General features: G+C 37.6%; 1 protein-coding gene across 1 annotated transcript; it reads left to right on the top strand.

Moving 5' to 3' along the window:
* Positions 1-304: 304 nt before the first annotated feature.
* Positions 305-18824, top strand: LOC120088880 (uncharacterized). The gene is made up of 8 exons (XM_090305823.1): positions 305-1092; positions 14774-15050; positions 15587-16169; positions 16492-16579; positions 16722-16916; positions 17989-18049; positions 18132-18208; positions 18523-18824. The coding sequence occupies exons 3-5, from the start codon at positions 16024-16026 to the stop codon at positions 16818-16820; spliced, it is 333 nt and encodes a 110-aa protein (XP_090161949.1). The 5' UTR covers positions 305-1092; positions 14774-15050; positions 15587-16023; the 3' UTR covers positions 16821-16916; positions 17989-18049; positions 18132-18208; positions 18523-18824.
* The last annotated feature ends 8620 nt before the right edge of the window (positions 18825-27444 follow it).

Below are 27444 nucleotides of genomic sequence, written 5' to 3'. Positions count from 1 at the left end.
TAACAATTATACATGTTTTAAACATGGCTAAAATAAACTAAACTACACGGACACACATCTGATCTCAATTATCACGTTATTTGTATTTTGTCCCTTTTAAATATATATATATATATTCCTAAAGCAAATGGGAAAAGGATAAAATTATATATATATATATATATATATATATATATCCTAAAGCAAATGGGAAAAGGATAAAATATCTTGAAATTCATTCCATCTCCTCCATGTTTTCAGCTTCATCATTGAAAAGTGTCATGTGAATGTATATAAATAATTTGGTTGGTAAATGTTGATGTCATTTTTTTAAAGTGAATGTACCATAGGACAACAATGGTAAATTTGTATTTTTAGGAAGAGAGATCTCTGCAAGCAAATAGAAAATTGGACAACGGTTTGGTGTAAGCCACAACCACTTTGATGCTTAAGTCAGAAGGAGAAGAGAATATTTTATTTTTGTTGGAAAACTTACTTTGTTTCTGCTATGCTCTATCTTATTTATAAGTTTTGACCTTCTCCCTATTCCTTATCCAATTAGAGCTTCTGACTAAGCTATCGATTTGGGAAATCCTTTTAGGCTGAGGTCGACCATCCCACGTCCTTACCCAACGGGTTTCATCCCTTCTCGACTGAGCCTATAAGGGTTTCATCCTTACCCAACTCTTTTGAGGTCCAACCGTTTTTCCAACGTGCTTCTCCATCTCATGACGAAGCTATGCATCAAATCGTGTCAGACCCACTCCTTGGATAGGCCCCGACAACAGGTTGTTGCTCCACTAGTCCTGGATTTCTCCTGGACTAGGAGTCAGCCTTGAATATTGTCCAGTTAGATCCTGGCTTCCATACATTTTTTTTCTCTGGTCATAGCTTGTTATCTATCTTTTTTCCCGGCTTATTGTCTTGCCTCAATCTAGGGTGTAGTTTGTCATCTATCATAGCTTGCTGTCTGTCACTTCCTTTCCACTTAGTTTGGATTATTTGACCCGTTCTTCTCGAAGCCCCCTGTGATGTTCATTTTTGTGCTTCCTTCGGTCGGCCCTTGGGCCGAGGCTGACCATGAGTTATTGCTTTCTTGGGCTTCTTCATTTGGTGAGTTTTTCTTGCTTTGTTGCTTCTCTCATTTTTCCTATCACATTATTGATGTGACTATTCCTTCGTTATTTACTTCTTCTAGTTGTTGCTATTTGATCAAGGTTCTTTATTATGCCAACTTTCCCTATAGTTTCACTCTTAAGTGTCACTTGGTTCGTCTATGCTAATCATGTAGTTTTCGCTTGCCACTCTTCAATCTTCCAAGGCCAAGGACGACCATTTTTTTTTTCTTGCTCAAGACATCAAATTAGGAATTTTCTGAGGCTCAATCTTGACCTACAACAATTTGATCGATAGTTGTTTTATTTACTCCTTTAAACATCTTTAACGATAATAAATTTTCAGGTGCTCGACGTTCCATGGGGTGGGAGAGTCTTTCAGTCCTGATCTACCCTTGTGTATGTATTGAGTCTAACTACTTTAATTAATTGATACAATCCTTCCCATGTTGGTCCAAGTGCTCCCACATTTGAGTCTCGAGTGTTTTGCATCACTTTTCTTAATACTAGATAGGAGTGCAACAAAAAACCAAAACAACTGACAAACCGATCCAATCCAAACTGAACCATTGGTTTGATTTGGGTTTTTAGTGTAAAATTGGACATATTGATTTATCTACGAAGAAAACCAAAAGTTATTGGACTGGTTTGGTTTCTTAATTGAAAAACTAATCAAAATCGAATCGAACCGATAATATATATACACTTAAATTTTGATTGACAATGTACTATTGGTATTTTATTTCATTGGATGAACAATGGATTGTATTATTACTTTCACTCTTAATACTTTACATATTAGAGTATAATTGTAAATTCACTATTTAGAAAAGATCCAATTATTATTATATTAAAATAAAGGAACAAAAATACCTAATTTCAATCTTAAAAAAAAAACAAATAGGCTAAATTTTAATTTGAGATAAACAAAAATGACCAATAAAAATCGAAATAAAATTGAAAAAAAAAAAGAAAGAAAAATAAGGAAATGACCAATTGGGTCCAAAATTTGAAAATCACAACATAGAACTAATCCAATCAAAATCCAAACCATTAGTTTTGTCCTTTACTAGACATCGGTTTAGTTCTGTATTTTATAAAACAAATATGTTCGGTTTGGATTTTGGTGTCCTCAAAACCGAGAAAACCGAACAAATTATCACCATTAATGTTAGAGTTTATACCTTAAAACTCGTAGATAGTAAATATATATAATTGACCGCATCAATAAAGCATTATTGATATTATTTCAATAAGTGTTATTGATTGTGTTGTATTATATTTTGTCTTAATAACCCTAAATCCAATAAACCAACATCCTAGGTTGTCTGATGAGTCTTGAACTGTATGTGAAGACATACAAGGATCAATGTTCAAGGTACAGCCTAAAGGGTCTATAGTATACTTATAGAGATACAGTTGGGTACCTTATCCTGGTAACACTATGGATACGACCCACTTTGTATTTGATACAAACACAATAATCCAACACGTTCCTGTAGGTGACATGTGAGTAGGGGTATCTTATGCAATGAGTTTGCATAAGACCATACCGTGAAATAGTAACCACTAGATGCAACTGTAGGAATCCTTGTGAAGGAATCCTTGAGCGGAAACGGATCTTCCCAAACCCCAATTTTTACAGAATTACAATTTTACAGAGGAAGAAAGAATTATGCATTTACATATAAAAATATAGCATGCTAATTACAACCAAAACAAATAGGGTTTAGAAAACTCTTACCTTTGAATACATTCTTCAAACAAAATCTCAAAACCGGAAAGGGCACGACCACAAGATGACCTCGGTATTCTCAGGTGGGAATCCAGGAGTTTGTGGTGCTATGGTGAATTAGGTGAGGGAAGGGAGATTGAATAATGAAAGAGGAGGAGAAGGAAGGATGAAGAAAAAATACACACTGTGCTACTGTGAATAATCCAAGTAGAAGATGAATCCCTTCACTTTGATAATCACGCACCAACTTGATGTGGAGAAAATTAAAGGGAGGGAAAATTCCCTCCCTTTAATTTAATTTAAAATAAAATAAAATAATTTAATTTTAATAAATTGAAATATTATATATAATAATAATAATAATAATAATAATAATAACTAATTTATTATATATATACATAATTATATGTTATATCATATATAATATATAACCTATAGTTTTTAAAATTGTATTATATACAATATAACCTATAGTTTCTTCTCTCTGACAGATGACATTTAATATAAATCAAATTTATATTAAATTTAATAATATGAACCCAATTCACATAATTAATATTTGAATCATATTCAAATATTTATTTCCTCTCAAATAAACTTTATATTATAATATATCAAACACATTATAACAATTATATCATATATAATTAATTTAACTTAATTATATCATCTATAATTAATTTTCTCAATTAATTGAACAATTAAAATTAATTAAGAAACTAATTCTCATTTATAACTATTGAGCTACCGAGGGGACCTCATGGACCTGTAACTTGAAGCTCCAACGGTACGTCAATAATTAATTAAACTATTCACCATCCATCAACTGTCTGACACTACACTAAAGACCGACAATTGCACTCTTCGCACAAAGTACAACGATGATTCACAAATTGCTCATAAGTACAGTTGGGTCAAAATTACCGTTTTGTCCCTGTAGCTACATCTAACTTCTTAAGTACCATTGATCCCTTTAATGAATAATAGATCATAGTCCAACTATGACTAAATCCCTCTCGGGTCAGGTGAGGGTGTGGCGCCACATTGTTCAAGCCCTGGAATTAGCCCTTAAAGAAGAAATTTATCTACTTGCCCTGACATTGGGGAAAAAGTGAATTCCTTCTTGTGTAGTTGTGTTCCCAACTCCTCAATCGGACAAATCCCCAAAATGGTAGGCTTGTTGAGTCGGCGATCTGGCCACTCTCACCCATATAAATTAAAGGACCGCCTTCATAGGTAGGAGTTTACAACTCACTCAGGATTCAGGTCATGTTACCTATGGTCATCCTGGTGAAATGTAAGTCTCTATTAGGAACGACGTTATATAATGAAATTAAATATTTGGTGGTTCGGTCTTATACAAACTCCTTTATATAGAATATCGCCGCTCACATGTCTCCACATGAATGATCAGGATTAGATCATTTGTAGCACATGAAATTAAATATTTGGTGCTATTCAGCCTTATCCATCTACTACAGACCATTTAGGTTATCACTTAAACATGATCCACCCGTATGTCTCTACATACATGTTTAAGCTACAAGATAACCCTGGATGTTAGTTTATTGGTTTGTGATTAATGCAACTTATTTTGAAATAAAACATCACATATTTTATTACATAAACAAAATATTTGTACATTACAATTACAAACTATAAGACCCTATGAGATTTAGGGCATCAACTCTATCAGTAATACCATTGACTAGTCAAGTTTTTATTTTAATAGAATGACCTAGGCAACTTAGTTTGAATCCTGAGTGTATTATGAACTCTTGTTCACGAAGGATTGTCCTTTGATTTGTATGGGTGAGAGTGGCCAATTCGCCTACTCAATAACCTTACCATTTTAGGGGTAACACCGAGAGGGGAGCTAGGAACATAATAATACAAGATGGATTTCACTCCTTCCCGACTTTAGGATAAGTAAATAAGTGTTCCCTTAAGTGGTATCTCTAAGACTTGAACAAAGAGCCCTACCCTTTCATTGACTCGAGAGGGGTTTCTATTTAATGGTTGGATCATAAACAGGTTGTTCATTAGAGGATAATTGGTAACTGATGCATGGTGTTATGCGATGAAATAATGGTTAAGAATGCGGTGGTGGAAAATACGTTGAGCATGCAAGTTTTCTCAGCAAGATCCAAGTATAAATCCTATTAAGTTGCCTGGTAAGCCCAGGGTCGAACTCAGGGATTAAAGAAAACACTATGCGATGGTAATCTTTTAGATCACTTTGCAGTAACAAATAAATCAAGGGGTTGGTTGGTTGTTGTTTACAGTATAAAATGTATGTGGTAGAGTTGAGAAAAGAGTTAATAATACGAAAGTTGCAATGAATATGCGGGGAAACGGGTTAAGAAGGGGTTTAGCTAACACTTCCTAGGATTGCGTTCATTATTATGCGATCATGCTACACACATACAACAACAAATCATCTCTCAATGCAAATGCTACGGCTTCTAGTTTTAGAACGCATGCGATATATGCAATGATATTTATAGGACTTACATCTAAGCCTCTATTCTTGTCTATGCGATGACAAATGACACACACATATACAAGGCAATGGATACTACCATAACCTATCTCTAGGGTGCATGCGATGCATATTGGCAAACAGAGCTTATCTCTAAGTCCATATCTCTTACTTATGCAGATCTAATATTACTCGAGTCTAGATTCTAATCTAGCTCTCTCATGTCTTAGGTTCTTTCTTTAGACTCTCTCTCGAGTAACTCTAAAGGGTCATGGGCGTACATAAGACAAGATGATCGCATGTAATGAAGATCCTAAGTCATGTTAGCTAAGTACTTCTCAACCCATTCGACAATTTTAGCTACTCATGCGTATTTTACAAAGAGTGAACAAATGTAGAAAAACAAGTTCCATTATATATATATATATAATCGAAGTACAGAATGACAATGCGGAGTAAGAATAAAGGGCCTGGTAGCAATTTCTTGCTTCCCAAGGCTTTTACACTGTTCTTCTCTACTCTACTCAAAAGATATTCTTGCTCTCGCAAGAGTCGGCCCTCTCTCTGTTTTTCCATGCTCTCTAGGTTCTCTCTCGAGCTAACCAGGACGATCTTTCGGCATCTTTTCCCTTCTCTCTCTTCCGCCTTCTGAGTATAAGAAAACTAAGAACAAGGCTAACTATCAAACTCTAAGACTGGGCGAACTAACTAACTAAATGAACTCCTTCACTGAAGGTGACCTGCGGTATTTATAGAGCTTCAGGGTGAAAAGCTCTTCTCCCTTATGATTGCACTGATGGGATGCCATTAATTCTCTGTCTGATGCGCCGAATAATTGTCACCGAAAAGTTGAGTGTACTTGCTACAGTAGGTTGTTAACGGCTTGTCAACTTAATTCGAAATCGACTGTCATCAGCTTTCTGTCCCATTATGATTTATTAAGCTTTCACCCAGATGCGCACACCTTGATATGCCAGCTCTATGCGGATACCTTCTTGAGTAGATATTCACAAATGCAAATGATCACATAGCCTTGTGGCCACAATCTCTTAATGTGCTCTGACGATGATTTCTTCGGATCGCATTTCCACCTTGTATCACGCATTTTCTACACAAAAATACATAAGTTAACTGTTTTAATGCAATGGACGCATGCGATCGTAATGTTGTGAAATTAATGCTTTTGGATGCAATATTGTATATTTTTACCATCACAATCCTGCATTGTTTTATGACTTTGTGCTGTAATAACGTGCATTACAGCCTGTTATCACACCCCCAAATTTAAAACAATGCTTGTCCTTAAGCATAAGCTAAAAATTTTCTTTAAGAAGTCGACCGCCTTCTCTTTCCTAGATTTCTCAAGGATGCCTTATTCAAATCAATTGCACCAAAATCTCCTTAATTTTTATCCAGGCCTCTTAAAATATTTCTAAAATTTAGGGACCACAAGCTTAACCTTCAAAAAGACTTTACCAGATTCTAGGGCGTCGCATGATTTATTTCATAAAAAAACTTTTTCACTGGGGTATTTTCAAATGATTTTTATCCTTGCGTATTTTAGACATATATTTTTTTCTATGACCTTGCACTGATCCAAGTGCATAGCCTTCGTTTTGGTTTGCCCCTACATGTGTCATGCGGACATCTAACTACGAATAAGGCGCTCTTTTTTAGTCTAAACTCATACCTTTTTGGCAGCAGAGTTGCGATCATTTATTTATGCGTTGATCACAATTCCTACCTTCGTTTTAGCTTGCCCCCCACGGGTGTCATGCGGACATCCAACTACGAGTAGGATCTGATCGCAACATTATGATGATTTTTTTTAGATAACCTAAAAATAGCAAGGTTGAAAATGAATACCGCACTCCCAAATTTAAAATGCAGCAATGTCCTTATTGCTGAAAGATTGAAAGAAGTCATGCGATGCTCTTAGAGAGTTTCGTAAAAAGTCAGTTTGAAAGAAAGCTTGCAGACCACTAACTTCTAGAAATATTTTATGAGTTGACTATCCTAAAATTAAGTTGACTCTAGTGTATACAAAAAAAATAGAAGCATGTGTTTCATCATTGAAATCATAATTAGTAAGGAGAAATAATGCGGTGACTTACTAAATTAATCAATGTTAAATGATTGCGCCGACTAAAGAAGATGCGATGATAAGATTTTCAAAGTTAAAATGCAATGCAAGAGAGCAAAATTTAGAAATAACGAAGTCAAGGAAAGATACAACCCCCAAATTTGCTCTGCCGCCCGCATTATTTGTGAACGCATCCTTCTTTGTGGTGAACTGCTTTCTTCGATTGCAGTGACAGAATAAGCTAGTTACATCTTTCGTGTAGCGCCTTTGCAATCGTTCACCTCGATCGTTTGCAAAGAAAACATTAAGAGGGTCAAATACAAAAACAAAGTTATCAACACGTTTTTTTTAAATAAGCAACAGAAAGAGAACTGATAATACTAAAAGGAGATAGAGATAAGTTCATGAATTGAGAATTTCAATGGATACTTCACAAAACTTGCGTACCTGATGAATCGCATGATTACGCAGGGACCACCCACTTCTTTGTCAGTCAGAGTTTCTCCGGTGCACGAAAGAAACCTTGCGATGCCAGTCTTCTCCGCGATATATTTTCACTCGTTGCCCATTAACTTTGAATATGTTGGTCCCGTCTTCATTGGATAACTCGACCGCATCATGCAGGAATACCTCTCTGACTATGAAGGGTCCGGACCAATGTGACTTTAATTTCCAGGAAAGAGTCGTAGTGCGAATTAAATAGTAAGACCTTTTGCCCGACCTGGAGATTCTTCTGGCATAATTGTTTGTCGTGTCAATGCTTTGCGCGCTCTTTGTAGATCTGTGCGTTCTCGTATGCGTGAGTTCTCCATTCCTCCATCTCGACCAATTGAAGTTTCCTTGTTTCCCCTGCGGCCTTTAAGTCAAAGTTTAGCTTTTTCACCGCCCACAGTGCTTTATGTTTCAGCTCGAGTGGTAAATGACATGCCTTTCTAAATACCAATGCATACGAAGACATGCCTAGAGGTGTCTTAAAGGCAGCCCTGTATGCCCACAAGGCATCGTTCAACTTTGTTGCCCAATCTTTTCGTGAAGGCTTCACCACCTTCTCTAATATCAACTTGATCTCCCGGTTGGACACTTCAACTTGGCCATTTGTCTGTGGATGGTAGGCGGTGGCCACTTTATGGAGGATATTATATTTGAGCAGCAAATCTTTGACAGTAATATTGACAAAGTGTGAGCCTTCATCACTTATTATGGAACGTGGAGTGCCAAAACAACTGAAGATATTTTTCTTTAGGAATTTGGAGACTATTGCCGCATTGCTTGCGGCGCATGCTACCGCTTCTACCCACTTGGAAACGTAGTCGAAGACTAATAGAATATATTTGTGTCCATTCGATGGTGATGGTCCCATGAAGTCAATGCTCCAGAAGTCGAACAATTCCAGTTCTAAAATGATGTTCATGGGCATCGCATGCTTCCATGAAATATTACCCTGCGTTGGCATCGGTCACACTTCATCGCGTAGTCTCTTGCATCCTTGAATAGTGTTGGCCAATAATACCCATTTTGTAATACTTTCGTTGTTGTGCGCTGGCCTCCAAAGTGCCCTCCATAAGGCAAGTTGTGACATTGTGATAATATGCATTGGTGAGCAGCATCTGGTATGCACAATCGCAAAATCCGATCTGACCCCCTTTATACAGATTTGGTATGCATTGGTGAGCAGCATTGGTGAGCAGCATCTGGTATGTCTGAGTCGCCTCTTTTAGTGGTCAATATAATCTTCTGGAAATTGCTCGCAAACCAGATAGTTTACCACGTCTGCGTACCATGGCAATTCTTCAGTCTAAAATAGCTACTCGTCTGGGAACATTGCACTCACCTCTGACTGATTGTGGTCAACTTCTAGATTTTCTAATCTGGATAAATGGTCCGCAACTTGGTTTTCCGTCCCCTTCCGATCAATGATTTCCATATCGATTTCCTGAAGGAGGAGAACCCATTTAATCAATCTCGGCTTTGCATCTTTTTTGGTCATCAAATATTGTATCGCCGAGTGGTCAGTATGAATGAGTACTTTAGTTCCCAGAAAATAGGCTCTGAATTTCTCCAACGCAAATATCACCGCAAACAATTCTTTTTCTGTGGTGGTGTATTTTGTTTGAGTAGGATTCAAGGTTTTACTCGCATATGCAATGGGATGTAGATTTGTTTTTCTCTTCTGCGCTAGCACTGCTCCCATCGCATAACCGCTTGTGTCGCACATTAATTCAAAGGGATCTGTCCAGTCTGGTATGATCAATACAGGTGCAGTTGTCAATGCGTTCTTCAAAATCATGAATGCATTAAGGCATTGGTCGTCGAAGTTAAATTTTCTATCTGCCTCCAACAAAGCACTCAGTGGTCGTGTAATCTCCTGACAGCCTTTACACTTGTTGGAGGTGGGAGCTTTTCAATCGCCTCAATTTTTGCCTTGTTCAGCTCCAACCCATCCTTGGAGATCTTGTGCCAAAGCATTATGCCTTCCTTCACCATGAAGTGGCATTTCTCCCAATTAAGCACGAGGTTCATCTCTTTACATCTTTTCAATATCTTCTCCAGGTTGTTAAGACAGACTTCGTATGTTTGCTCATATACAGAGAATTCGTCCATGAATATTTCTACAGAGTCTTTGAGATATTCAGAAAAGATGGCCATCATACACATTTGGAAGTACTCCGGCATTGCAGAGGCCGAACGACATGCGTCGAAACGCAAATGTTCCATACAGGTAGGTGAATGTGGCTTTTTCTTGATCTTCAGAAGCAATCATGATCTAGTTATAACTAGCATACCCATCCAAGAAGCAGTAGAAGTCATTTCTAGCTAGGCGATATAGCATTTGGTCGATAAAAGGTAAAGGGAAATGATCCTTCTTTGTTGCCACATTTAATTTACGATAGTCCATGCAAATCCACCATCCCGTGGTGGTTCTTTGCGGTATTAGTTCGTTATTTACATTAGGGACTACCGTCATCCCTCCTTTCTTCGGCACGCATTGCACGGGCTGACCCACGTGCTATCGGTTATTGGATAGATGATGCCTGCATCTAACCATTTGATTATCTCCTTCTTTACAACCTCCTTCATCGCACGGTTGAGTCTGCGCTGATGTTTGATCGATCCTTTGTGATTCTTTCTGAGACGAATTCTATGCATGCAGTAGGCAGGACTAATTACTCTAATGTCTGTGACCGTCCAGCCAAGCTTTTACATACTTTCTCAGAATGCTCAGCAGTGCACTTTCTTGGTCTTCATTAAGTGCAAAGGAAATTATTACAGGTAGCTTTTCATTCTACCCCAAAAACGCATACTTCGGGTGGTAAGGAAAGGTCTTCAGCTCTATTATTGGTGGTTGTTCCAAGGATGGTTTTGTTGTTTCTCTCTTCATTCACTGTCGGCTTATCTTCTTGGGATGCGATCATCTCATCTTCTTTGGTTGTTTTTTCTATGATCGCATTGCATGCTACAATGGTTGCGATCGCATCCGCATCTTCATTTTCATTGTCAGGCTTCTTTTCGTCATTCAAACTTTGTTCATCGTCAGATTCATTGAGGTCTTCTTCATCAGGATATTTCATACCTCGGATAATGTCAAACCTAAGCTTCTGTTCATTCATGCTCAGCGTGATCTCTCTTTTGTACACATCAATCTGGGCACGACCGGTACATACAAATGGTCGCCCCAGGATGATGGGCATATCTTTGTCTGCTTCATAGTCTAGGATGATGAAGTCTGCTGGTAATATAAATTTGTCACTGTAACTAGAACATTCTTCACCTTCCCCTCTAGATGCATAAGAGATCTATCTACTAAATGGAGAGTCACCGTTGTGGGCGCAAGCTGCCCCACATTCAGCTGCTTGAAAATTGATAGGGGCATCAAGTTAATGCTGGCTTCGAGATCGCATAGCGCTTGACCGATGTATAACCCTCCAATAGAGCAAGGTATAATGAAACTCCCAGGGTCACGGATTTTCGGTGGGATGATAGATTTTGAACTCTGCATCAAAGCCACCGTTGCGAACTTAACAGTGCCTCTCTTCTTTGTCATCATATCCTTTAGAAAGTTCGCATATGCGCATCTCCTCAATTGCTTCAGTGAACAGAATGTTAATATGCAACTGTTTTAACATATTCATGAAACGTTGATAATGTACCTCATCATTTTTCTGCTTTTTGAGTCTCTGAGGGAGTGGTAGCAGCTGTATTTTTACGGTCCCCTGTTCTTTTGGCTCCAAGGTGGACGCAATCTCTAGTTCCATCGCCTCCTTTTCTTCTGTTTCTCCTCGACTCAACGCAATCTCTGGTTCCAGCACAATTGGAGCAGTTCGGCTAGGCTTCTTCTTCTCCCCTACCACAGTCTTTCCACTCCACAACGTCACCAATTAACATTGCTCTTTTTTCATACCCCCTGGGTTGCGTGGGAGTTCCGTTGAACTCTACAGGGCACCTTGCGGTCTATTCTTGAGTTCACCCGCAATCTGGCCTATCTAAATTTCCAGGTTGCGGATAGACGTCGCTTGGTTTTGAAGCATTGTTTCGTTCTTTTCAATATATTGCTACAACAAACTGTCCAAAGAGGAAGATTGCGGCGTCTGAGAACTACTGGCTTGATTATGCATTTGACCGTTGGTTCACGGGAAAAATCCGAGTGTCCCTTCTTTTTGCGCCACTGATTGAAAATTTTGTTGTTGATTTTTCCACGCGAAGTTGGGGTGGTTTCTCCACCCAGAGTTGTACGTGTTAGAAAATGGATTATTCTTCAAAAAATAGACTGACTGTGGGTTTCTCAGGCATTCCTCCATTTAATGTCCTTCACCGCAAGTAGCACAACTTGCAGTCCTCTAGTTGATTGCGTTCATTTGCCCACTATGCATTGTTGGGCTATTGATTACGATTCCCTGTATCAAGTTCATCATCACAGTCATTTGACTCTGAAGGGATGCGATGGCCCCGTTATTCGTGTCACTGTCCTTGATTCTCAATCTTTGTCGCTTTCTCTTCAGTCTTCATGGTTTTTAGAAATGTGATCAAGGATATTCTTGGCCCCATCATAAGTTTTATTTAGCAAACCTCCAGTTGCTGCCGTATTGACAGCCGTCTGCGAAGCAGGGTTTAATCCGTGATAGAGAATCTCCATCTATAAGCAGTTTGGTAAGTCGTTATGCGGGCAATCTCTTACCAACCTCTTAAACCTCGCTCAAGCATCGCTGAGTGATTCGTCCATATCCTGTTCAAAATTTGTGATCAACTTCCTTCTTCCAGCGTTCTCTGTCGGAGGGAAGTACTTCTTCATAAACTTCTATACTACTTGCTCCCATAATGTAATCTCCCCTGGTTCGAGAGAATAAGCCCATTTTCGTGCCTGGCCATACAACGAAAATGGAAACAAAGTTAGACAAACCTCCTCAGTAGAGATGTTAGGGAACACAAACGTGTTGCAGATCTCAATGAAACTCTAGAGGTGGGTGTGTGGATACTCGCCTCGCCTACCACCAAACTCTCTAGCAGTTTAGATCATCTACAGCATCCCCGGTTTCATTTTGAATCTCGATCCATCAAGAACGGGCCTCATGATTCCTGGGGAGAAATCATAGAGGTTTGGCGATGCATAGTCCCATTACAAGAATTTTAGACTTTAATGTCGGTTGGAAAAAGTGAAATCAGATGTATAATGTCGGTTTTTTTTAAAAAAAAAAGTGGATCTTTAATGTGGATTTTAAACTGACATTGTAGGTATACCTAAACTGACATTAAAGATCCACTTAAAAAAAAAAAACAAAAAACAAAACCAACTCCCCATCCTCCCTCCCCCCTCCCCCCTCCCCCCCGATTTTTTCCATTTTCCGCTTATAAACCCTAACTACTTCCTTGCATCCTCATAAACCCTAACCAATTGTCGCCACCACCGTCTCTGAGATTCCGTTTTCCACTTTCGCGCTGCTTCGATCCTTCATCGTCGGCACTGCGTTTCAACGGCCTCGCCAATCCAATACTCCCACTCAAGATTCTTCTTCATTTGGTCTTTCTCCGACTCAGCCTCCTAGAGGACCAGTGAGGAAGAAGATGAAGATCAAGTTACAGAATTCGAAAATGGTGCTGTGTTTAGTCGGCGGAGCGAGGAAGTTTGAGGTCACCGAACCGTCCATTATAGTGAAGAACTTGCCTAACGGCATCCAGGTTATTCCGTCTAACTATAAAACTCCCTTTTCCTTTTTCTTTTTTTATTCAGATTTTAAGTTGAAACATTATTTTATTAGGTAGTTGTTTCTCACTCCAAAACCTCCCCTCCCACTTCCCCTCATCGGAATCTCACTTCCAAAAAACACTTCCCCTTCCCAGAAAACCTATATTCTTCCAAGCCCTAGCCCATCTTGCCTTCTTATCTCCCTTGGTCTCACTCCCTTTTCCCTCCCCGTTCCTGTGAGGCCTATTTCAGATTTTCTATTTCTGGCTCAATTCCTTCAATTGTTCACTGGTTAGTTCGACCTTTTACTGTTTCTTTTCACGAAACTAGAAATTTCTCTAACTGGAACTATTTTATCTGAACTTTTTTCATGTTTCTCTCTCAATTTTCTCAATGTTTCCCTATCATAAGAAAGGCTATAGCTAGTTATAGAGATTGAAATGGCGAAGGAGAAAATCTAGATCAGGAAGATTAATAATGCCACCGCGAGGCATATCAGTTTCTCCAAGCATCGGAGGGGACTTTTCAAGAAAGCTAAAGAGCTTTCCATTTATGTGATACCGATGTTGCCCTCATTATCTTCTCTGTCACTGGAAAGTTGTTTGAGTATTTCAGCTTAAGGTTTCTCTCTTTCTTATATTTTATTTTTTCCAGAAACAAAAATTGTAATCGGCTTCCCACATTTTCTCAGTTCTACGTTTCCTGAACCTACTTTAATTCCATTTATAAAGGACAATATGTTACTAAAAATTTCGAGAACAAAGACAGAAATAAAGAGCTAACCGAAGAAAACACATGTAATTTGCTTACAACAGTCTTACGGAAAAAGATGAGAACAAATAAGGATATTAACCAATTCGATAATGGATACAAGAGGATATTCTTGTAAAGTAGTGCCTCATAAATTTTGTCATAACAAACAGAAAAGGATAAATGAAAACTATAAATCATGCCTCGAGCCTCGCTTTCTCATCAACAATGAGGTTTATGGTTATAGTGATGACTTAACTTTTCAGTCACTCAATTCTAACTATTGTGGTTATGATAACGATGTTTATGCTTGACTCTTTGATCTCTCTAATTTCTTAATGGAGTGGAATCATGAATTGGAGTGGAATCATGAATTCATTATCATTAATTTCTTATTGTTTAGTCATTTCCTCCATTGATTATATTACCATTTGTGTTTGACTTTTTGAAGCATGAAGGGAATTATAGATAGACATCATTTGCACTCTAATAATCAATAGTTCGGAGGAGGCGAGCAGATTGAAGGAGTGATCGGAAGAAAGGAAGAGATGGAGTTGCCGGAATTTCGTAGTAGTGCTTTTGAGCTTGATGACAGTGAGGAGAGGGTTCTTGCAGATGAGAAGTTTCTTGATCGATTCATGCCGGAAGGGGAAGTTCAGAGGCATAATATGCGTGCATTGTTTGGATCGTTTCAAGTAGTTTTTGGGAGTAATTTTGAATGCTAAGAGGTAGAATACAAGTTTTTATGGGTTTTTGGAGCTTTTTGTTCTTCCATTTTTGCATTTGAATATAAAAATTCATGGGATTTTGTTTTTCATTTATGCATTTGAATATATAATTTCATGGGATTTTGTTAATTGACCTCAGAATGAACTTTTGTTTGTTGTGTTGGCTTTTAGAGCATTTGTTCTTCAATTTTTGCTGTTTTCTGAAGTTCCCATTTTCAGGTTAGAGTATTAGTTTTTGATTATCCATATTTAAACTAAAGAATATGCATTTTTATGGGTTTTTATGATTTGAGATTTCATTTACTGACTTCAGAATTAACATATATTTGTTGTTCTTCCATTTCTACAAATTTTTAATGTGTGATGTCATGTAGTAGTGTAGTAGCTTACGTGTGAATGAGTTATTAAGTGATATGGTGCATATGACTTTGTTGACTTGTTGAGAATGTTTGGTTGTGCATATGATTATGTTGGAGGCATGTTGTTACTTTATGTGGTTTATGGACAAGATTTATCAAACAATACTTTATATTCAGGAATTTGTTGCCAGCCAGAATAGGCCAAAGGAAACTCGTGTGACTCGGGTTATACAAGGCTATGAAACACATTCTTTTAAGTCCAACTTCGAGTCCTGGCCAGTTGGATCAGTGACTACAGTTGCTGAGGAAGGAAGAGGAAAGTAGCTGGTAGTTACCACATCTAATTGATAAAATGAGTTTTTTATTCTGCTTGCTTTAATTATTATTCAAAATGGTACTCTTTTTGTAAACAACTCTATTGAAGTAACAAGGTCTTGATCTCAAGGGATTAACAAAAAGTGCACCAGTGAATGAGGAAGTTCCACCATTGCTGGAGGGAGGCGGGAAAATCGAGGTTTAAATGATACCAGTTTTGGTTGTTTGAAATGGTTAGATTAGTTTTGATTGTTTAATCAGGGTCCTGATGGTTTTCATTCTCTAAATATGAAAAATCAATGGCAATGCCAAAACTCCATTGCTTGCAGAGGATATTGGTAAATTTTATAGTGAAGACTGCCACATCATTCTTTACACCTATCACTCTAGTGAGAGGAAAGAAGATTATTTCTTGTGCTCTTGGTTTGGAAAGGATAGCATCGAGGTTAGTTAGCATTTAGGGTTTATTTTGAGAAAATCTAACTATTGTCAGTTACATACTTAAACTTGGAATGTGGTAGTACACTTGCCAATTCAGTTGAATAACTAGTGTTGATTCTTTAAGAAAGGGAATAATGGAAGATGGTTTACTTGATCTAATGAAAGTACTTTTGATTCTTGTAAAAGAATAATTGCTTGTAAACAAGTGTAGAGATGTTTTCTCATTCCTTACATTTTCATATCATGACATATTTAAGTGCATTTGTATATAAACATATGTGTTTATTGCTGTTAAATCATTTTCTATTATTTCAAACATCAAGAAGATCAAAAGATGGCTACACGGTTGACGAATACAATGTCCAACTCGCTGAAAGGTTCATGAAAATTACAAGATCAAAAGATGGCACACAGGTAAAGAAATAATGTTATAACATTGTCATTGGGTCATGTTTCATGTTTATGCTGAAAGCTTGTACTAATTTCAGCCATTGCAAAGTTAATTAAATTATTATCATATGGTGAAATGAAAATTATGTTACTTGTAAATTTACAGGAAGCAAATGGATGGGGATGGTCAACCGTTGTTGCAACAGCAGCAGTAACAGCAACAGATGGTTCCATTACAAGATACATACTTGCAGAGCAGAGCTGAAGCTCTTCAAAATGTTGAATCCACCATTCATGAATTGAGCAATATCTTCAACCAGCTGGCAACTCTGGTTTCTGAACAAGGAGAGATTGCTATCAGGTTCTACCCTTATGCACCTATTTCAGAATTGTTGATAATATAATTACTTTTCTGTTACAAACAAAGCATGAAAGGTATATGGTTACAGTATATCCATTACATTCAGATTGATCTTGAACCTTAAAGAGTTTAATGTGCTACATAAGATTGAATGGGTCTAAATATAGCCCTCATTAAAACTGGATAAGTAAACCTATCATAGCTTCTAGATGTATTGGGTTTGTTTACCATATATTTTTTTAGAAACGTATGATTCGATGGTTGTTGTGATTGTGAAACTTGATTCCATCTGATGATGATTTTTCTAAGGGGTTTCCCCCAAGCATGCTTCTATTAGAAAATTGGCTTGTGAGATTTCACTTCTATTATTAACTTGCTATGGTTTAAATTTTCCATTTTTGTTGTGTATATGCGTTTGTGTTTTTCTTTTATAAGAAACGAGAGATGTCATTGAAAGAATTCTCGAACGAAGAGAGATATCATTGACAGAGGACTCAAAGAAATAAAAATCTATAGGCTTTGGGGATGAGGAATCGTGAATCCTCAAGCCTAAAAAGAGGAGTAAAACAAGTTCTCCAACCTAAATTATTGATTTCTGTAAAAGAAAAAAATCTATTTTAAAAAAAGTCAATAAAATAGACAGAAGAGAGTAGCTTGGCAAAGATATTACACTTCTTGTGCTTAGTAATAAACGTGAGGAACAAGCTCCTGACGTTACTTATATATTTTGATGCGGAGAAATAGGATGAAAATGTTGGATATTCTTGCTACTTTTTGTTCATTTTTCTTTATGATTGTTAAAACTAGAGCACAAGAGGTGAGGCTTTATTAGTTGTATATTTTTTATGAATGATTTGGTAATCTACTGGTATAGTGTATCAGAATCTGGAAACTGGAAAGTACATATAGGCATTTCCATCTTAAAACTGAAACTGAAACTTTAAATTTGATTGATGAAAATTACAAGAGAGAGAGAAATAATGTGATAACACTTATTGCCACCCTCTAGAGTAAGTGGTTGTGTGGTTTACTGAGAGATGATACAAATGTGATTTGTTTTATAATATCACAGGGTGGAATGTCTAATGAGATGTACAATACTATTGCCCTTGTTATAGATGGAATTTACGATGGTAAACTTTCAAGCTTTTCACTGATCTTAGTCTAGGACAGTTTTGAAATATTCAATTTGATTCACATTCTTTAATTGCACAGGTATAGCAATTGAAGGTGATGTGTTTCCAAGTTCCACTCTTTCAGTCCATATTTTGCGGTTTAACAACATACCACAGGTATTTTGATTGACACCTTGTGGGTTGTTTGCTGCCTTTCAGCTTTATTTGTAGTCAGGAAAAGATCAAGTAGATGAACTAGTAACTCTTTGTGTGTACCAGAAGTAATGAGTCTTTTTGAGGACCCTAGCTACACAAGGACCACTTCCTCCTTTCACAAACACACAAGTACACACAAAAATAAAGTACTTCGTTTTAACTATGGTACTTGTTGCCCCTCTATCACGGATGGCAATGATGATAACACTTGAAAGCCTGTACTAATTTCAACCATTGCTAGTCTTATGGTAACGTCTCAACTTATGATTATCTAGGTTGCAACCTCACCAAACTCTACTGAGTGTTTTGTCCTATAATTCGGCTCTTCTGTTTTCTCTTGGCATGGAAACCAAAGTACATTCGAGCAGCAACAGTTAGCTGACAAAAGTTGCAGAGTTTCTAAGGGTAAGGTCTCAAACATTTTATCCATTTATATCTATATATATATTTGAATGGATACAATCTTCCGTTGCATGTGTTACGCTTATGCCCAAACCTTTATTGTTTATGATCCTTTGAACAATAGTGGTCTGACAAAGATGCCTATAACCAGACAAAGATCCATACTTACCAAGTGGAGAGGGATAGTAAACTCATAATGTTTCTAAAATCATAATCTTTGTATTACTTGTAATTTTTGTTTTCAAAGCCTGAATTATTGTACGGCTTTTAAATTATAATTCTATAGTAGAATTTGTGGATTAAATATAATAGATTTACAGTCCATACATAAATAATATGCCATAACCATAGCGTTCGATGATGATGTGTCATTTATACTTTTTTAACGAAAAATGGATTTGGCAAGGGAACTTTAAAAAACGGACAATAATTGATAAAACGGACAGATTAGGGCCTCAATGTCAATTAAGAATTAAAAAAAAAATCAGGCTTTAATGTCGGTTGCAACTGACATTAAAGATCTTTAATGTCGGTTGAAACCAACAGGCTTTAATCACTAAAGACCTTTAATGTCGGTTGCAACCGACATTGAAGGCTGTATTATTGGTGTTATTGAAGCCCTTTAAAGTCGGTTTAAAATCGATATTAAAGCTCGAATTTCTTCTAGTGTCCCGAATGGGCCTATTGTGGTCGTTCGCCAATAGGATGGGATTCGCCATGATATTATTTTCATTTGGTGCTCCATTGCCTGGTTGTTTCGCCATATTATCTTTCTCTTGTTGTTGTTGTTGGCGGCTATCTCTCAATCTTTGTTGGAACGTTTTTTCAATCTCTGGGTCGTAATTCGCTAGAGATTGAAAGTTGCAATGAAAATTAGAAAATTACTGTTAGCACAATGTATTGTTGAAGTCCCCGACAACAGCACCAAAAACTTGATGACGAAAAATTAGCCGCCAAAAACTTGATGACTAAAATTATGTGGGACGCAATTATGCGATGCATGTCTTCGGTCATGCGTTGATTCTCATGCATCGGTGGTCATGCGTTGGAATGAAAATATGCATTGCTCTTATATGCAATGTCCATGCATTCCTATCGCAAGTTTTCTTGTGCTCACGCCAAGTATAACACGAACACAAGTTTCTCGGGTGATCCGAGGTCAAACTCAGGGACTTGTTGCTAAATGTATGCGGTGATGTGTTTGCGGTGGATAAATAAAAGAATGATGAGGGTTTTAAGCTACAAACTACTCCTACTCCTAATTAACAGATTAAGCAGTGAGAATATGATTGAGAGGTAAAGACAAGGCAACTGTTGATGCCTAATAAAATGCATGGAAAAATAGATAAAATTAGAGAAATTCTTCATCGAAACCCTAAGCTTGACCGCAAGGGCAACCCCAAACTATGCAAGCTAATGCGATCATGGCATAGACGCACACCGCAAATGCACGTGATTTGTAATAGCAAACAGAACTTATTCCTAAGTCTCCATTCTTGCTTATGCGATCTTAATCTAGCTCTCCTGAGCCTCGATTCTAACCTATCTCTCTCAAGTCTTAGGTTCTTTCTTTAGACTCTCTCTCAAGTATCTCTAAAGGTGTGTTTGACACATACATAAGACAAGGTAACCGCAAAAGCCTAGTTGACGTAAGATTATTCTTATCTTTAGTGAACACTTGCTTACATTGCTTAATGCGACCAACCACTTACCCTCCCAGGCAGTTGGTTGTTACTGATTTTACTCATAGACAAACATTGCGTCCACCTATAGACAGGTATTGCTACAGCTTCATACTAAGCAAATAAGGTTTTCTCACAACACTTACGCAACGCACACCTTCCGGTGGTTTGCTATATACTTCATATTCCTATGTCGTATGATTAAGTATGTGATACTCTAGCAATCTCACTAAGTGATGCAATGAATATTAAGGATGTTGAGTAAAGGAAGATGGAGATGGAATCGAAGGAAATATAGAAATGCATTGATAAGAAAATGTATTAATTCCTTAAGCCAAAATATAATACAATACAATATAAGGAAAGAAGAGAAAATGAAAGGACGAGCTGGAAGCAATGTCTTACTTCCAGGAGATGTGTGTCAAGGCTGCTGGTGGTGCCATGGATGGGCGGTGGAGCAGACTCTCTCGAGATCTGACTCTGGCTATGGCTCCGGTCGTCACTCGAAATGGATGAAGAAGATGAAGAACTCTCAAGCTTTCTTCTCACGCTTTCGTCTGGATCACAAGGATCCACCCGAAGGTAAAAACTTGGATAAAATGAAATTCTGCTCACCAGCTTCTATTTATAGAGCTTGATCGCCAACAGCATTAATGGACCTGCTCTGAATCTGACACTCGCGGCGCGATGGTCCCTTTTCTAAATCTCTGCTGCTAACGGCGTGGTAGGTGAAATGTCAACATCATCTTTTGATTCTCCTGAGGTATGCGCTCATGTTGCATTCCACCAAACTTGCGTTCATCCCTCTATTATGGTCATTATCTATAGTCACAATCTCCTTACGATGACTGTATTCGCTCGATGGCCGCAACTTCTCAACGATAACCGCATTCGCTTGACGACCGCAACCTTTCAGGATGGACGCATACGGTTGATGACCGCAACATCCATGCGTCGAATGTATGCGTTCGCCTTTGTGCTGGAGAAATTTTCTATGTGCGGTCGTCTTTGCAATTGCCCGGTCTCGCGTATGCGCTCTCTTCTTGCGTTAGCTACAAAGATAGACAATTGAACGCATAATAACGCATAATCGTGGGTTAGCTGAGATTCTCGATGTCGATGGATGCAAACTTATTTTCTCATGAATTCTTAACATATTTGCCGCATATTTTACTTAACAATCCTCATAATTCTAAATAAAAGGCCTAAGATGACGTGCCCCCAAACTTAGAATCATGCTTGTCCTCAAAGCATGCGTTATACTCAAGAAATTCTTAACTCACCTTCTGGCTTTCTTTTGCGATGACCAGCCTCTCAGAGTATAATTTACTCATTCCTCTAACCACGGCCGCAACGCTCTCCTCCACTTCGGCTACTTTTTCAAAAAGATATTTTCTAAGTTTAAATCCGGCAAGCCTTTGCCCAAAAATTTTTTATTCATTCTCTACAACTTTTCGTTCAGCTTTTGAGAATGCGTTCATTCAAAACAGTTCAAAGTTTTGTGATTTCTTATTAAAAAGTCGGCATTGAACCTGGTTACGCTCTTCGTTTTCGCTTGCCCCTACGTGTGTCATGCGGTCATCCAACTTCGTTGCGTTCTATATTCAACTTAACTCTTGTCTTGCTTAATTTGGCTTGCGCCCGATAGAGGAGTTGCACATATGCGTTGATCCTAGCGACTTACTTTCGTTTTGGCTTGCCCCCACGTGTGTCATACGGACATCCAACTTCGGGTAAGTGCCTTTCACAACTTAACTCTTATCAACATGGGTTTCCCCATTGTGTTGACAGTGGAGTTGTTATTCTCAAAATTCTTTTTTTTTTTTGATAGAATGAACGCAATTCTCCAGGATCGCTGCCACTATAATGAATGCAATTCTCTAGGATCACTGCCACCCCCAAACTTAGAGGATGGAAACGTTCTCACCGCAAAGCTAAAAACAAACTCAACAAGAATGGGGTAACAAATTTTGAGCAAAGTTTTGCACGTAATAAAACTTAAGACTTTCAAATTTTGAAGAAGCTATTAAAAGTAAGGTGAGCCTTGCGATACTTAGTTAGCGGATACGGTGAATTATACATACCATCATAGATGCATCGCAAAGGAACGTAATCGGACATGGAGAATTTCAAAAGGATAATGCATAAAAGGTAACAAGAAAATAACCTTAAGTAGAATAACGCATGCGACCATGCTTTGGAATTCATACAATCGAAGCCATGCGTTGAAGGATAGAGGGAATTCTTCCGTTGTAACTGCGCACCGAGGAGAATTATTGTCACACCTATAAGAAGTAAATGCACCACAACCAAGGAAGCAACCGCATATCCAAAATAACAATAAAAATAAACTAATCTAAGAAAGCAAGGTAAAGATAGATTAGAAGACATCCCTGGAGAGATTGGAGTGATGTCACCGTAAGAAGTCTCTTATGCAAGAGATTTCTCTCGACTGCTTAGGTCAAGGGGCTTGCCCTAACCTTTGGAACTTCCGGCAATTGGTGGGAGCATGCGGCCGTCATGCGGTTAGAACTACCTTAAGCTCATGTGACTGATTGCCCTTCTCATTTATTCCTATTGAGCTACCGAAGGGACCTCATGGACCTGTAACTGTAAGCTCCAACGATACGTGAATAATTAATTAAACTATTCGCCATCCATAAACTGTAGGGCACTCCACTAAAGACTGACAATTCCACTCTTCACACAACAGTATAACGATGCTTCACAAATTGCTCGTAACTACAGTTGGGTCAAAATTATCGTTTTGTCCCTATAGCTACATCCAACTCCTTAAGTACCACTGATCCATCCAATGAACAATAGATCATAGTCCAACTAGGACTAAACCCCTCTCGGGCCAGGTGAAAGTGTGGCGCCACATTGTTCATGCTCCAGAATCAGTTCTTAAGGGAGAAATTTATCTACTTGCCCCGACATTGGGGAAAAAGTGAATTCCTTCTTGTGTAGCTACGTTCCCAACTCCTCAATCAGACGAATCCCCAAAATGGTAGGCTTGTTGAGTCGGCGATCTGGCCACTCTCATCCATATAAATCAAAGAACCGCCTTCATAGGTAGGAGTTTACAACTCACTCAGGATTCAGGTCATGTTACCTATGGTCATCCTGGTGAAATGTAAGTCTCTATTAGGAACGACGTTATATAATGAAATTAAATATTTGGTGGTCCGGTCTTATACAAACTCCTTTATATAGAATATCGCCGCTCACATGTCTCCACATGAATGATCAGGATTAGATCATTTGTAGCACTTTACAACAATTGTAACATCTACAAAGTGGGTCATACTCGTAGTGTCATAAGGATAAGGTATTCAGCCTTATCCATCTACTACAGACCATTTAGGTTATCACTTAAACATGATCCACCCGTATGTCTCTACATACATGTTTAAGCTACAAGATAACCCTGGATGTTAGTTTATTGGTTTGTGATTAATGCAACTTATTTTGAAATAAAACATCACATATTTTATTACATAAACAAAATATTTGTACATTACAATTACAAACTATAAGACCCTATGAGATTTAGGGCATCAACCCTATCAATAATACCATTGACTAGTCAAGTTTTTATTTTAATAGGATGACCTAGGCAACTTAGTTTAAATCCTGAGTCTATTATGAACTCTTGTTCACGAAGGATTTTCCTTTTATTTGTATGTGTGAGAGTGGCCAGTTCGCCTACTCAATAACCTTACCAGTTTAGGGATAACATCGAGTGGGGAGCTAAGAACATAATAATACAAGATGGATTTCACTCCTTCCCGACTTTAGGATAAATAGATGAGTGTTCCCTTAAATGGTATCTCTAAGACTTGAACAAAGAGCCCTACCCTCTCATTGACTCGAGAGGGTTTCTATTTAATGGTTGGATCATAAACAGGTTGTTCATTAAAGGAGAATTGGTACCTGATGCGTGGTGTTATGCGATGAAATAATGATTAATAATGCAGTGGTGGAAAATGCATTGAGCATGCAAGTTTTCTCAGCAAGATCCAAGTATAATTCCTACTGAGTTGCCTGGTAAGCCTAGGGTCGAACCCAAGGACTAAGGAAAACACTATACGATGATCACTTTGCAGTAACAAATAAATCAAGGGGTTGGTTGGTTTGTTGTTTGCAGTATAAAATGTATGTGACAGAGTTGAGAAAAGAGTTAATAATACAAAAGTTGCGATGAATATGTGAGGGAACGGGTTGAGAAGGGGTTTAGCTAACACTTCCTAGGATTTCGTTCATTATTATGAGATCATGCTACACACATACAACCGCAAATCATCTCTCAAGGCAAATGCTACGGCTTTTAGTTTTACAACGCATGCGATAGATGCGATGATGTCTATAGGACTTACATCTAAGCCTCTACTCTTGTCTATGCGATGACGAATGACACACACATATACAAGGCGACCGCATACTACCATAACCTATCTCTAGGGTGCATGCGATGCATGTTGGCAAACAGAGCTTATCTCTAAGTCCCTATCTCTTGCTTATATAGATCTAATCTTGCTCTCTCGAGTCTAGATTCTAACCTAGCTCTCTCAAATCTTAGGTTCTTTCTTTAGACTCTCTCTCGAGTAGCTCTAAAGGGTAATGGGCGCAACATAAGACAAAATGATCGCATGCAATAAAGATCCTAGGTCATGTTAGCTAAGTACTTCTCAACCCATTCGACAATTTTAGCTACTCATGTGTATTTTACAGAAAGTGAACAGATGTAGAAAAGCAAGTTCCATTCTATATATAATCGAAGTACAGAATGACAATGCGGAATAAGAATAAAGGGCCCAGTAGTAATTTCTTTCTTCGCAAGGCTTTTACACTGTTCTTCTCTACTTTGCTTAAAAGATATTCTTGCTCTCGCAAGAGTCGGCCCTCTCTCTATTTTTCCATGCTCTCTAGGTTCTCTCTCGAGCTAACCAGGATGATCTTCCGGTGTCTATTCCCTTATCTCACTTCCACCTTCTGAGTATAAGAAAACTAAGAACAAGGCTAACTATCGAACTCTAAAACTGGGCGAACTAACTAACTGAACGAACTCCTTCACTGAAGGTGGCCTGCGGTATTTATAGAGTTTCAGGGTGAAAAGCTTCTTCTCCCTTATGATTGCACTGATGGGATGGCATTAATTCTCTGTCTGATGCACTGAATAATTGTCACCGAAAAGTTGAGTGTACTTGCTACAGTAGGTCATTAACGGCTTGTCAACTTAATTCAGAATCGACCATCATCATCTTTCTGTCACATTGTGATTTATTAAGCTTTCACCCAGATACGTCCACCTTGATGTGCCGACTCTATGCGGGCACCTTCTTGAGTAGATATTCGCGAGCGCAAATGATCACATAGCCTTGTGGCCGCAATCTCTTAATCCGCTCGGACGATGATTTCTTCGGATCGCATTTCCGCCTTGCGTCAACGCATTTTCTACACAAAAATACATAAGTTAGCTATTTTAATGCAATGGATGCATGCGATTGCAATGTTGTGAACTTAATGCTTCTGGACGCAATATTGTATATTTTTACTATCGTAATCCTGCATTGTTTTATGACTTTGCGCTGTAATAATGTGCATTTCTGCCCGTTATCAGTACCTAAGGATACAGAGGTAAACTAGGAGTAAAACAGTAATTTGACCCAGCTGGTGTTATGAACACTTGTGAAGGACTAACTTGCTATTATTGGTCTATATTCATGGATATAGAAATATATCTACAGTGAGAAGAGTGTAGTTATGGGTCTTTAGTGAAGTGTACCTACAGTTAACGAATATTGATTAATTTGGTTAATGAGTTTAGCTAATTAATCTCATACCGTTGGAGTTTTTTATTTGTAGGTCCATGAGGGCCCCTTCCTAGCTCATAAAGGGAATTAAAATAACTATATCTTGAATTGAATTTGAAATGTTCAAATTGAAGGACCGTAAGGTCCAATGTGGAAGTGGGGATTGGCCCCAAGTTTAGTTTTTCACAGAATAAGAAATTACAGAGAATAACATTATGCATTCTAAATGGAAAAAATATTTACAGCATGCTTTAATTTCGTAATATAAAATGAATTAAGATTTGGAAACTAACCTCTGAAGACCAAAATCTTCACGAAACCTCTCCAAAAACACGTTCTCTCCTTTTAAATCACATTCTCAACAAAACCAACAGCACCAAGAAATTCGATGGGCACCACCACAAGATTACCAAGGTATTCTCCTTTGGCTTTGAGAAAATACAGGAGTAACGGGCCTTGTATCAATTTTTAGGAGAGGGAGAGAGTGATTTTTTTGGGAGAAAAAAAGAATTTTCAATCAATTCATTTTGGGAGTCGTTCGATTAATTGCATACATCAATATTCTGTATCTTTTGGCTGGGAAGAAGATGAATCTTATCAGCAACCACCCACATCCCACGAATTTTTTTAGAGAAAATAGGGGAGGAAAGTTATTTTAATAACTCTCTCCCTTAATTTAAATTCATATTAAAAAATATTTTAATTTAAGTAATAATAATATATTAACGAATTTATTATATATTATATAACGATATGTTATATCAAATTAACACATAACCTATAGTTTATATTATATCAAATACATATAATCTATAGTTTGTAATTCTCTCAATATATTATGGTATTAAATTTAAACCAAATTTATATTAAGTTTAATTATATGAATCTAATCCATATAATTAATATTTTAATCAAATTCAAATAGTTATTTCCTCTCAAAATAAACTTTATATTATAATATATCAAATACATTATATTAATTATATCATATATAATTAATTCCATCAATAAATTTGAACAGTTCAAATTAATCCAAAATGAATTTGATTCTCAATAATCCCAGTTAAGCTACCGAGTGGACCTTATGGACCTATAGTTTAAAGCTTTATCGGTACTTGAATAATTAATTAAACTCTTTTAATTAAATTACTAAACTTCCATTAATTGTTGGTCATTCCACTAAAGATTGACAACTGCACTCTTCGCACTACAGATATATTTCTGTGTCCATTGGATATAATCAATCAACGGTGTAATGACTCTTCACAAATTGCTCATAAGTACAGCTAGACCAAAA

Source organism: Benincasa hispida, chromosome 10 (assembly GCF_027475165.1).
Source record: "Benincasa hispida cultivar pf3 chromosome 10, pf3_genome.v1.1, whole genome shotgun sequence".
NCBI classification, from domain to species: Eukaryota; Viridiplantae; Streptophyta; class Magnoliopsida; order Cucurbitales; family Cucurbitaceae; genus Benincasa; species Benincasa hispida.
This window is presented reverse-complemented; position numbering and strand designations above follow the sequence as displayed.